We start from the raw sequence: 14,377 nt of genomic DNA, 5'->3' as shown, positions 1-14,377 counted from the left end.
AGATGGCCCATGTGGGTGGCAGACCTTTCCTGACCCACCCGCTGCTTCCCCCAGCAGTGTATTTCAGTAGATCTGCCTGTTCTGCTCCCCACTCTGTCTCTGGTGAATCTTACCCTCTAGCATCTGGCCTGTACCCCAGTTCTTGTATACATAAGTGAATAAATCATTTTTTAAAAGATAGCATTTTTTTTTCTTTTACTTCCGTTATAAGTAAATTTGGGGTTTCTGTGTATGCTATCTGCTTTTTATTTGCTTCTATAGATTTTGATTCTCAAATATCTTTACTGAATTATGGTTTAATATACTATTAGTAACCTTTTTTTTTTTTTTGGCACATTAAGAATTTGAGGTACAGAGAAGTGAAAGATAACCAAGTAACTTTGGAAACTACTCTGTAGTTAGGTTCCAGAGTCAGCAGGGCCAAGCACTGCTACTATGCTTTCAACTTATATATTATGAGAGATATTTAAGATGTATGATAACTGCAGGGATCATAATAATTGTACCAGTGTTAGATTGAGTGTGTTATCTTCAGTACCTACTAGTTATGGGATGTGAGGAACATTTTAATTTCTCCAAAGCTTGGTTCCAAAATAAAACACATCATGGTTAATAGAAATTACCAGGGCTATTTAAAAGCATTAAGTGTGGAAAATGCATGTAAAATAATTAACATAAGGCCTAATAAATAAATTCCCAGTTGATTTTCCTCCTCCCCTTCCTCTCCTCTCCATCTTCTTCGTCTTCTATCCCTCCTTCTTTTACTCCTCTTTTTCTTCTTCATGTCACATTATCAGAGTAGTAACTAGATATGGCTTTGAAAAATGGATTGCATTTATTTTGGATAGGGCCTAGGCAAAAGATATATTCTAAAGAGTGTCCATATCAAAAGCTGAGTTTCTCCTGCTTCTTTACATTAATTTGCACACACACACACACACACACACACACAGAGAACTCAATCTTGTGTTGTTTTGATTATTCACAGGCATGCCTTGCTTAAAGGAGTGAATTTGTGCTGTTAGGAGATTTCTCATTTCTCAACGTCATAGAGTCTAAGTACACAAGCCTAGATGATATAGCCTACTATACACCCAATTTGTATCATATTGAAGCCAAAGTCTTATGTGAGGTCTGTCATTAAGAAACCATCAAAACAATTTCCTCTCTGAAATTTTTCATTTTACTAACAATAAATACCCTAACTTTCTCTATTTACATATTTTTTTCCCAAAAGCTACAGGATACTTCTTCAACAGAGGTATTTTTCAGGTTCCAGAAAATGGTCAATTACATTGATTATAGATTTCACCTTTATAAATAATGCTGAGAACAACTAGAAGAAAATGAAATGGGGGTAGGAGTGGCTATTCTAATGTAAACCCACATTTTCAGCTGTGTGATTTCGAGGATAAAATTCCAGTCATTTATTTTAATATTTCTCTCTTACTTTTGAGAATGTAACACATCATGCAGAATGGCTGGGAAATACTCAGCTCCACCAATGTTAGTAGTTGTAATATTGAAGCATGGTGACCTGAGATAAGCATCCTAGAGGGCTCTGTAACAATTTTTTGCTCAGTTCCGGGTATGCAACTTAGTTCCTGGTATGAATCATGCTTCACACTAGACCATGTACTGCCATGAGGCAGAATGGTCCACAGAGGTCCCATGGCTACTGGTCCTTTACTCACTCCTTCGTATGTAACTACTATACAGCTCACGTCTTGGTATGTAGTCATCTTATACCTGACCGTGTACAGCTGCCAACACAATGTACTCCTTGTAGGGCCTTGGAGAAACTGAATGTGTATATAAGCCCCTGATCTCCTACAAACGGGGTTCAGCCTTTGAATGTGAATCCACTGAGTCAGCACCGGTGCACTATCCTGCTTCCTGTTAGCACTGGTGTCTAAATTCTTTGTGCCATATAACAGTATTAGCAATTACATACTAATGACAAGGATCATGATCTCTGTTTCAAATACTCTCAGTACAAAACGAGAGCTAAGATATAGTTCTGCCCTATACCTGGGCATGATGGCATCCATTGACTAATTTCAGCAAGTATACTCAAGTGATGCTCAAAGGACATGCCAAAGCTTAATTTTTAATTCATTAAAATGTTTTCCTCCAAAATTTCTATTAAAAAAATAAATAAAATGCTATGTTAGATTACTTTTCCTCCAAAAGAGCTAATGAAACAATTTCCCCAAAGCCTCACCACAGAGATTATCAGCTTTTGGAATCCAATTCCTGGACACAGTGGCATTCAAACATTTGTTGAGTGGAGAATAAACACATATGTTTAAGGAAATATTTTCATTGTTTTAATTCATGTTTCCTAAGTTATGTGTGATAAACTTTTATATGGTCGTCAGTAGCTTCTTTTTCTAAAAATTGTCTATTTCAATCTTTGTTTATTTTTAACAAGCCCAGTTAACATTTTTACTTATTGTTCTCTGAGTATAGTAAGAACCCTCTTTGTTAAATTTGTTGCAACTACTTTCTGTAGTCTGTTGACTTTTAATTCAGAATATCCAATTTTTGCTTTATTAATGGAGTATTTTCAACCTTCATTCTAGGTAACATACAGTAAAATCTGTAAATCAGTAGGCATGATAAGCAATTTTAAATATTTACATGCAAAAGAATTCCTTAAAATACTATTGCAAAAATATATTGCAAGAAATAGTCGAGATTTCTGCTTCCAATATAAGCCAAGGGGGAAATAGAGGAATAGAACCTTATTTTCACACTATTTAGAATTAGCGCTGTTGAGAGTATGTATACCCATGAGTTGATGTGGGCAAAACACTGGTGCTTGAGTTGCAGTCCTTTTCACACTCCATGTGGTAAAGATAACCTACTTGTGGTACTGCTTGCTATTAAAGGCCCTGAAACTGCACAGCTTTCCTTTGATAGTCTTGAAGGACCTGGGTATATCAAACTCTTTTGTTCTGTCATCAGCAGTTTGCTATTTCATAGAACATCTAAGATATAGTATATGAAACTTTCCACTAGCAAAGGCTTAAAATGGAATGAATATTTGTTCTTTATAAGATATATCCTGCCTCAAATAAGCCAGACTGATGAAAATCCAAATTAAGCTCAAATGAATCAGAGGGTGATTAATCATTTTATAGAGGGATTTGTTATGTCCTGGAAGGAATATTTCTTAAGTATTATGGGGACTGCAACATAATTCAACTGTAAAAGTAAATTTTCATACAAGGTTTTTGTTGCCAAAAGCACAACACTTATAAAAGGCTTTAGGTTTAAGGTTTCCAACTTCAATCTGTAAGTTTAAAAGACAATTACTTTCAATTTGGAAATATAACCTCTCATCTGCCTCAAAATGAAAGATAAAATTGGCTCAAAATTTCATTATTTAAAACACTGATACTGTAACAAGTATATGTTGTTTGACCTGCCTTCTTTGTTTCCTTGTTTAAACACACATGCCCAAGCAGAGAGTTAAAGATTCTGCACAGCAGGAAGAAACGCTACCCTCCAATGCCACTTGACTTTGTGATTACTGATACACGGTCAGCCCAAGAAAAAATCATTGACAAAATAACAAAGTTGAAGAACAAGTATCCATGGGCAGCAGTTCCTTTGAATTTGCTCTTGGGAATGAATGAATGCTCTCACTAGAAAAGGCTATGGAAAACCTGAGGGAATGGCAGGAGCCAAGCTTTAAAGAAAACCAAAGCTGGCTATGCATCGGACGCCTTCCTACAGCCTTGAGTTCCTCCAGATGTTTCTCATTGAAGATGGGTGGTTTCTACAACAAAGTTCCTTTACAAGCAAGTAGATAAAGATCAAGGCAACAGAGGTGAATGCAGAAAATGAAGGTTCTCAAGATATACACAATACAGGGAAAATTCTTAAACTGAAAAGAAAATGTATTTAAGACTGGACAATATTTTATGATTAAAGTTTGCTATGAATCCATTATTTAGTCGATTGAGCATGTCTGTACATGACTCATGGTAAATATTTCATATTCAATAAATACATGTATATATAATGTATATATCATATAGTAGTCAAAAATATATACATAAGTGTGTGTGATTGTATATCCCAATATTTACCAAGACTGTTTTGGAGGAAAATGTGGAAATATGACTAGGGCTGATTCACTAAATATGAATATTTTAATTCAATTCAGGTGAACTTTGTTTTTAGTTTGGATCTATAGTGTAGCTCAAATATTTGCTGTTAGGTCTTATTTTGAGCAGTTCTCAAGAAGCACAATTTCTTCTAGTATCCCTGTTACCATCCTGGGTCATTTGGCAAAATTAGGATATCCTGTCATCCTTTAAGGAAAAACTGGACATATGGGCTGTCTTTAAAATAATAACATTAAAAGAGTATTTGTTGGCACATATTAGCATATCTGGTTCTTTAACTGCTTTCATTTTTTTCTTGGTTGTCACTATCAGATAATTGCTATGGTATAATTTATGCTAGTGATTATCAGTGATGCCATTTCTAACGTTAGCATGTGCTCTTTTATTAATAGAAACCAGACATTTAAATTAATGCTTATTTTAAAGTAAATATTCTTTACACACATTTGATCTTCTTTCTTCTTTGTTATTTATTACTCTCATACTCTTTCCAGATACTGCCCCGAAAATACCATCCTTTAAGTGGTATAACTAATGAACCAGTCTTTTTTTCCCCCACATAATAAACTGGCACTAACACGTAGAATATAATTTTCCTCTCTTATTTTTCTCCCATTTTAGATGATGAGCATCAAAAACTTTTGCTAGTGATAAGCTTCAAAGGCAGCAATCAGAAAAACCTAGGATTATACTGGTTTCAGAACCATTTTATGTTTAGACATATGTTTAGAAATGTACTTTCTGTGTAATCTAGGTTTTGCTGAATGTTTATATACATATGCATTAAGTTGATGATAATGAACATATACTATGTTTTTATCTATTTCTCATAATCCCCACATGATGGGAAATTCATTGTGTTTGGTAAATATTTGCCAGACCGGGGGAGGAGGGGTAGAGACAAGTAACCCCAAGAAGAAACTAAAACTGTAGGGTGAAAAGTCTTACCAGCTATTACCCAGAATACAATATCGAAACTGGAACTCTATATTCAGCTAAACCCAATATATGTTTGTATTCTCCCTTTACTTTTCACCAGGAAAGGAAGAATCACTGTGCTGTTGGCTCATCAGACACGTACCTTCACACTCAGTTTTAGTCAGGAACGTCCCAGCTCTCCAAGGTTTCTGGTGGAACCCTGGGCAGCACTGGTCACAGCTGTCACCACATGTATTATGTTCACATTCACAGCGGGATTTCTAGTGAAAAAGAGGAAGGAAGTAGTCCGTTAGCATTGAGGGGGACATAAATGAAGAGCTTTCCCTAAAAGAATCTAGACTAAGTACCAAAATGTCAAATCCTGCTATGAGGCTGGGAAAGAAGATGAGTAAACACTGGGGGGAGTGGAGATATTGGTCAACACTAATCTTGTTCTGGCACTACCGGGCTCAGTCTTAAAAGAGGTCAAAGGCCCAATTGGGGGTGGCACTGAAGACTGAAATCCCTCTCTGATGCCTCAGATAATGCAGCTTTTCTGGTTTGGTTGTATCCACTTTAAGGTTTCTGTTAGAATTGTTAGCATTTCAGGGGGAGACATGTAGAGGGAGTAGATTCCCAGGCATCAAGAGGTACAGATATAATAAAAATGAAGTATCTTCAGAACTGTATCACCCATCTGTGTATGTTCTGAGTCTAGATTTCTCACATGGAAATGACCCTCCAAGGCCCCAAAGCTTGAGGATCACTACCAGTCAGCACACCCAAAAAACAGCACCCATGCCCTGCACACACTATCACACATAAAAATATGCCAGGACATTGGAATCTTCCCTCAGTGGTAACACTATGCTTTATTAGTCAGAAAACTAAGAGAAAGACCATTTGTATTACAGTTTTAGTGGGGGAAAACTCTATGCATATAGCTACATTCACTGATTCAATCTATTTCCTCTATACTTATCTATTTCTTCCGTATACTATAAAAATAGATGATTTTGTATTTCACCAGTTTGTTTATGACTGAGAAAAATAGATGCCCATTTATCTTGCATTTAGGTTATGTTCACTTAATACATTGTCATTAATGAAAAATTCAACCCCAACACATTCCATTGTTTTCTGGGCTGGCAGTTTCAACACTCTCTGGAATACTCTTTTCCACCCTCGTTCTTTCTGCCCCTGCCTTTCCTCAGTCTCTTGTTCCATGGCCATTTACACTTCCGTGCACATTTTTCATTTGTTTGCATTAATTTTTTTTATGAAAACTTTTAACAGAAATGGTTGGAATGATTGATGGCAGGCTTTCTCCAAAGCTAAATCATACGGCAGGCTGTCATAGCTAGAGAGGTTTCAAAACAGATAGACCAGTTTGCAGCCTTTTTAGAAAAAAACTAATCTGTTTTCTGATACTGTGATGGCTGACTTCAAAGTCTATCATCCTAACTGCCAGCTCTATTTCACCCTGGCACGGCTTTCTGTTACACTGTCTAAGTGGGGACCTGACACCCATTCACAGAGTCCTGCCTGCAAAGCATCTCATGAAGCATTTTACAGTATTTTTGCCTAAGCATCCTATAAATATACATACATTTGTCACTGGATCAAGTGGACAAGCCCTGGCATGACCATAGCAGATGCACATCCCTCCAACTGAAATATCCTTGACCGAGTAGTAATACTGCAAAAGCAATCCAGAGAGAAATCCTGTTAAGATCACTGCAAGGTGAAAGCTAACACAAAGGAATATGCAGTTTAAAAGAAGAAAAAAATAAGTAAATAAACATTTACTTTCTACTTTTATCTTGAGTTTGAAGCACATTTATGTATCTCCAGGACAAGACTCTAATTTATGTTAGATGGGCATTTTAGAGCCTTCTTTTCCAAAGAAGTCAGGGATGGTGAAAGGATTCACCAGAGACAGAGTGGGGTGCAGAACAGGCTGACTGATGGATTACACTGCTGAGGGGAGCATTGGGTGGGTCAGAGGAGGTCTGACATGCCATCTGGGTCACCACCCTAGCAGGGATAAAATTCATGGAGTGGCTGTGGCTAGCTTCATAGTGCTGTGCTTTAACAGACTGTGCCACCATGGAGGGCCCAACACTGGGCTGCTTTTAAAAGATTTCTTAAATTAAAGAATTGAACCAATTTTCAATTTTAATTAAAATATGCATAAATTTATATAATTGTAAGTACTTCATCTTATCACAAATAATATAAATAACCACCTCAATGATCAATAGTTCTATTATTCTGAGTATTCACTTAAAAAAAACCAGATTAGTGAAAATAAGCAGTTGTTATTCAACTCAAATAAGTAGTTATTGAACTCAAACAAATCTGAGTTCTATCTAACTACAAATTCCCTGTTTTCATTTACTTTCTCTTTCTTTTTTGTTTATTTGTGCTGTTTATAAATAGTATTTTTTATTATGTTTTCATTACATCATCTAATTTGATGTACTTCAAAGAATAAAGGAAACTTGTTCTGGGAAGTTCAGAAAATATAAAAGTCTGCTTTTCACTAACTTCATCACTTAATAATATATATACAAATAAGGATATTTGCTTTAAAAGGTGATACAGTCATTTTTGTAGATGCATTCAAAATTGGGAAATCTGTTTTAAATATAAATTTATAATGCTTCACTTTTGAGTCACGAAGAGAAGCTGACAATCAAAATCTTATTTCTACATATTTAAATTTATATGTAGTGTTTACTGAACTTGAGTACTTACAAAAATCACATTTATATGTTGATTTTTATATTTTAAAACTGTACTGCTTAAAAGCTTGTGTACAGTAAAGTCATAAATAATAGATATGCACCCAAACCCTGCTCAACTTTCTGCAAAAGATAATAAAAGGAACCTATTTACTTCCATTGATGTTTTCTCTGATAGATATACTGTCAGGAAAGATTAAATTTCACTTCAAAATCATTCAATCTTCTCTAGTGGATATTTTCATGTCATGACAAAATTGTAATTAAAAATAATGTTTTTAACAATTGGAAAGCCTAAACATTGCTGTAAAATGAGTATTTTCACATCAGACAATTTATAATATGCTAAAATGTAAATTTATTAAATAATCTCAGATTTGAAATACAGCACATAAAAAGTCCAGTGTACATTGTGGATATTATAAAACTGTAACACTATTTTTTGATGATGGGTCATTTAAGTAAAGAAAAAGTATGTGGGTTCTATTCATGAACTGTGAAAAGTATTGTCTTTTAACATTCAACTTCATAGTTCAGCAATTTGGCAATTGGTGGCAAAAGTATGACCTTACTAGAATCATTCTAGTAGTAAGAGCTTGTCCCTCAATTTCAGTTTCTCCTTATAGAACTCTTTAACCACTATCTTTAATCATATGGTAGATGTTAACATTGATTTGCTTTGTGAATTTATAGATGAACTGACTCTTGTAATAAAGTCATGGTTGTATTAGCGCATATAAGGGAGGCGCCATAAACCAGTAGATATGGTAGAGCATAGAGGAAGAAGGGCAATTATACTTATAGCAAGCTGAACTGATCATCTATGTCATAATCCCACCAATTCTAGTTTAACATGGAAAATAATACTTCTGTTAGTTCTCGTTACAATGATGTTGAAAAGATTCTATGAGCACTTGTTTCCTAATATTTTTTCATAAAGAAAAATAAAACAGTATATAAAATCAGTTTTCTTAGATAACAGTTTTTCATAAACTATGGTTTATGATTCATTAATAAGAAATAAAACTAAGTTAATTGATTGGACAAAATAATCCATGGGACAGCAACAATTGCATTACCTGAGAACTCTACTGAAATAAAATCTGTGTTATGTGCTCTCCCTGGTGGCACAATGGGTCAAAACATCACACTATGAAGCTCTACAAAGCCACTGCAGCACTAGTTCGATCCCCGAACCTGGGAGTTGATCTACATGGCATGACAGACCTCTCTTGACCGGCCAGCTGTTCCCCTCAGCAGTGTATTTCAGTAGATATGCCTGTTTTGCTCCCCACTAGTCTCTGTGAATCCTCTCACCCACCACACCTCTAGCCAGTACCCCATTCTGTAAGCATAAATAAATAAATCTTTAAAAAAAAAATCTGCGTTACACAAGCTACAAACTGATTCTGCACATTAAAGTGTAAACTGTGTTATAATGTAGTATAACATTTGTATGTATGTGTGATTAAAAGGGGTCATGATGGGCCCTCGCTGGTGGTGCAGTGGGTTAAAGCACCACACTAAGAAGCTAAAAGCCACTTCAGCATGAGTTCAATTCCCGCCTGTCCCGGAGGAGACCACATGGCATGGCAGACCTCTCCAGACCTGCCCGCTGCTCCCCTCAGCAGTGTACTTCATCAATCTGCCTGTTCTGCTCCCCACTCTGTCTCTGGTAAAGCTTCTCGCCCTCCGCACCTCTATCCTGTATCCCAGTTCTGTATGAATAAATAAGTAAATCTCTAAAAAAAGAAAATGGGGTCATGATATAAAATACATTTCTTACTGTGATTTGCCACCAGAAATATTTTTAAACTTGTACTTCCTATAATTCCCCAAAAATTATTATGAAAGTGTAACAGAGCATGTGGAATGACAAAACACTCATTTATTTCTCAAAAATAAGATTATGAACTAGTATTATGATATCATTTCATAAAGAAATTAAAATTTAAGTTTATAAAGTTTAAAAGTTTGATAAATGTCACATATATGTGATAGAGCTTAGATTTTAATAAGAAAATGTCCATCAAATTTTAAAATCTCGATAATACCCACTTCAGCAAATCACCAAAAGATATCTCCTCAAATTATTTTAACCAATCATTTAAAAATGGTACTATCATTCATAGACTCCAATATGATGCAGTATAACTTACTCTTCGTGTAACAATGGGGTCAATTTCTCTTGGGTCTTTATGAGCAAACATCATCAAGTCAGCATTCAATGTGCGGATCCTCTGGAATCTCAGGCGAATATAGCGAGCAGACGTAAATTCTAGTAGTTCAGGAGAAGGATCATCAGCACTTGGTCTCCCATTGATCAAAGAGATGTGAATCTACAAAGTGGGAAATAATTTAACAGTTATATCACCAAAAATGAAATACTTGATTTTGTTGGGGCTTTTGTGAATAAAGGTGTATTTCCTTCTAATTAATCAGACAAATCAAATGCATATTTACTCTCTAGAATACAAGAAAGTAGTTGAGAAATTTTATCTACTTACAGAATACATCTATAAACAATAGACTTGTTTATATTCCGTGCATTTATTTGTAATGCAATTACCAATATTCCACTGTTCCCAGGCATTGTATCTACTTGAGTTTCCTAGAATTCCCATGAATTCTTAAATCATTCTTTTTTTTTTCTAAAACTTATTGTAAAATTATTTAATAACTTGGTTTGTATTAAGAAACTGGAAAACTTCATTTAAAAAATTATAAAGTAGGGCCCTCCCTGGTGGTGCAGTGAGTTAAAGCACAGTACTGAGAAGCTAAAGCCACTTCAGCATGAGTTCAATCCCCGACAGGACACGATCCATATGGTGCTGCAGACCTCTTCTGACCCACCCCTGCTCCACTCAACAGTGTACTTGGTCAGTCGGTCTGTTCTCTTCCCCACTCTGTCTCTGGTGAATCCTCTCACTGTCCCTACACTCTGGCCCATACCCCAGTTCTATATGCATAAATAAATAAATCTTTTTAAAAATTATAAATTATCAGACAAAAATAAGAACCCATCAGAAACGTTTGAATCAATCTCACTCAAAAGAGAAATGTTCATTGAAAACAACAGTAATAAACTTCATCATATTGCAAGTTGTTGAAATACCCCAAACATTGGTAATATTGATATTGCTGTCTGATGGCAAGACAGGGGTACACTTCTGGGAGAATATCCAATAGGTATAAAAAAAAAAAAATACATACACATATGTATGCATACATACATAGATAGCATATACAACTATTTACGATCTTGGTAACAGTAAAAGGAGAGAAGCAATATAATATCCATCAAATGGCACCATTTAAATAAGCTATCCATCTATATCATGAATTATGTATATACCATAGTAAAGAATGAGGATACGTAGTATACTGATAGGAATAGGAAGAAGTGCTTTAAACTTTTGTGTTCTTTGTAAATACATTATTACCTGCACAATAAATTAAATCAGCTGGAAAAAAATCAAAGTTGAGTTGAAGGTTCAGTCTGAAAACACACACAGAGCTTGCCTGCACACACACACACACACACACACACACACACATTTGTGATCACATGCATAGCAGACTAAAGAGAGAGGAATGCAAAAAAGGAGGGGTCTGAAGTCCTGTCCTGGGCAGGGAGCCATTTAGGAACATGGCAGTCTTACATGCAATCAGAACTATGACTTGAGGTCACCACTGGAATTTTCATCCACTGTCGCAAGATGATATATCATGTGTGCTAATTACATCTTTTGACAGGAGAGGCAATGATATGCATTTACATTCCTAACATCCTGCATTTAGATAATCCCTGAGAGCATTTTACAAACTGACTGCCAATAAACTACTCTAGTCACTAGAGAAATAAGTACAGCAAATTCTGAGATGCAAAACGAGTGCTGATACCACAAAGAATAGACTAAAAATGCTTCATGTTAAAAATATTAAATGTCCCAGCTAATAAAGATTACTATGGATAGTCAGTTAAGAATAAATGTACTTAATCACCACATTTGAGAATGAAAGAGTATAGGTAAGCTAAACTACTCAATCTCAAAATACCAAATATCCAGTAATATTCCCCAAAAAAGTAAATCTTGTGTATTCTATTGTGTGGCATTTGACAGGCAACCAGAAATACGTTTAAAATTAAGTTGTCTCCATTACTTAAGAAAGTACTGATTAAAAATTAAAAGAATGAATATATAAATGCATGAAGCAGTTAAAATTAGCTTCTCTTAGTGATTAATTTTGGCATCCAAAAAATTCAACAGCACCCTTGGATTTATGTTTATGTTTCTGTCTTATCAAGCTCTCCCTAGACTGCCACCAAAAATGCTACTTGAAAAAAAGGAGGAAATGAACGTATCTCTAGGATTACAGTTTCTGAAAAATACTAAGGTGTGTTTGGTGTGAATACTCTAATGGACCATATGTGTGTTATACATGGAATCAGTACGTGCTTCATTTAAACATCCAGAAACCTAGAATAATAGCACACAAGTCCTCATTTAGGTTAATAAACCATATGACAGCTACATAAAGGATTCAGCAAAAGAACACGACCCCTCACAGCTTTGGTATTTTCATTAAGTTCCTCTGCCAAGAGATCTTGTGAATATAGTTAGTCCCAAGCTGTTTCTGGGACATAAACCAGCCAGCTGTTAGGCCATGTTGTGCACAGCTTCCTCCCGTGTTGATTTTGTTGTTGTTATTTGTTTTTTTTTTTTTTTAGAACTCTCCTTCAGTATAAATTATATTATTGGATAGGATATTTTAACTGGCATGATGGTAAATTCCAAGTCCAATGGAGAGCTTAGCATACTTCTTGATTTCCTGAGAGGGCAACTGGAAGGTGTCTATCTTCAAAAAGATGAAAAGTGTCAGTCCCCAGCACTGTCATGCTGTGAGGCCATGGGAAGTCCGGGACAGTCCAGTGTCTGCTGAAATGATTTCTATCATAGGCATGTGGGTGGGTGTATGCTCATTCTGTCAAAGGAATTCATTCCAGCTGAAAATACCAGTCTGATTAACAGCTGGTTATTTAAATTTTAATATTATACAATCTTTAAAATTATTTTTTAAAAATAAATAAGGGGAAAAACTCACGAGAAATCTCTCTTTATGACAAAGTGACTAACTGAATATTACATACTACCCATCCAAATAATTCTGTTTTTATTGGTGTAACCATACTATGCAAATCATGTTTTCCTTGCAGATAGATAAGACCTCTGAGCCTTCATAACATTTTTATGATGAGTATAATTTTAAAATGGTTTATGCAGCAAAAATGTCCCTCCTAGTTCTGGTATGGATAATTGTCTCTTATTATTATGCTTTTCTATTTATATTACTACAACTCTTGTTGATTGCTGGAAGAACTATACTTCTTATACTTTCCCCAGTAATACAAATATGTTTCTGAATGGATGGATCAGAGAATGAAGGCTGCTTAAGGATCGCTAATAAGTTTCAGAAACTTTGAAATAATACCAGAAGTAGATGGAGATGAATATGTACCCACTTAGAACATTTTATAAATCCATTTGAATTATGAGTCTGTATGTCAATAAAACAGATACAAGAACTTTATGTAAAGTGATTATAAGAGATAGAAAAATAAAGTTCTTGAGATTAGGAGGAAAAGAATATCTATAGATGTAGCCAAAGAATATGTATATAAACGAGTGGTTGGGATTTGTGAGAACCTCTTAAATCCAATCATGTGTAATATACTATTATTTTAGAGAAAGTAGGATTATTATCACTGAATAAATGAACCTAATGACCTTACTTTGTGTTGGGGAAAAGAATATACGTTTGGAGGAAGGGGTGAATCTTACTAAAAGAAGACTGCAACGACTTGTCATTGATTCTGAGAGGGAAAAGGCTAAACTTGGGGGTACAAGGGGGGGATCTCTTTTGATCTACTCCTCTATTCTGCTCTATAATCCCACGGAACTCCTTTCATTCCACCAAAATTACTTTAGGAAAGTCAGTAATGTCCTTCACATTATTGTTTTTACAGTCTTCACCAAACTTGATGTATTACCAGCACAGGAAATAAACGATTACTCCATTCATTTCCCAGACACCACACTGGTCTGTGGCTCCCACATCTCTGGCTAATCCTTCTCAGACTCCCTCACTACTCCCTACCTTCTCTCCTCCCTAAGATTCTAATCTCGAAGCACCATACTGCCCAGTGTGTGGTTCTTCCTTGCATTCTAGTCACACTTACTCTGTGATGCCATCAAAGCTTACAGTTTAAATGCTGTCATTCTGTTGTTCCCAAACTCTGTCTCCAGGTTGTACCTCTCATATGAAAGTCAGAAATCAGAATCCAGCTACCTTCTTAATACATTTCCTTGGCTGTTTAACACATCTCTCAAACTTATTTTTCAAAATGAATTCCTTCTTTTCATCTTCAAAGTCTTCCTAATCTCAGTAAATCATTTGATTGTTTCAGCAGCCCAGAACCAGCCACTTGGGGCCAGGCTTAACTATTTTTGTTACATTCTTCCTATGTTTGTCTTCAACACTTTTGCATTACCTTTAAACACATGCAGCATC

The 14,377-nt window shown here is 35.4% G+C and overlaps 1 protein-coding gene across 2 annotated transcripts in view; it reads right to left on the bottom strand.

The window, feature by feature from the left end:
- LAMA2 (laminin, alpha 2) overlaps nucleotides 1-14,377 on the bottom strand; it is a 489,259-nt gene that overhangs the window by 282,968 nt on the left and 191,914 nt on the right. For both annotated transcript variants that reach the window (XM_004673842.1, XM_004673843.1), the window contains exons 5-7: nucleotides 9,964-10,143; nucleotides 6,667-6,756; nucleotides 5,221-5,338 (exon numbers count right to left, since the gene is read on the bottom strand). In XM_004673842.1, coding sequence (XP_004673899.1) covers nucleotides 5,221-5,338; nucleotides 6,667-6,756; nucleotides 9,964-10,143 — 388 coding nt within the window. The remainder of the gene's footprint in view (nucleotides 1-5,220; nucleotides 5,339-6,666; nucleotides 6,757-9,963; nucleotides 10,144-14,377) is intronic.

This window comes from Condylura cristata, unplaced genomic scaffold (genome assembly GCF_000260355.1).
Source record: "Condylura cristata isolate star-nosed mole 26May11 unplaced genomic scaffold, ConCri1.0 scaffold00001, whole genome shotgun sequence".
In the NCBI taxonomy this organism is placed as follows: Eukaryota; Metazoa; Chordata; class Mammalia; order Eulipotyphla; family Talpidae; genus Condylura; species Condylura cristata.
Note: the sequence above shows the minus strand (reverse complement) of the source record. Positions and strands in the feature narration are given on the sequence as shown.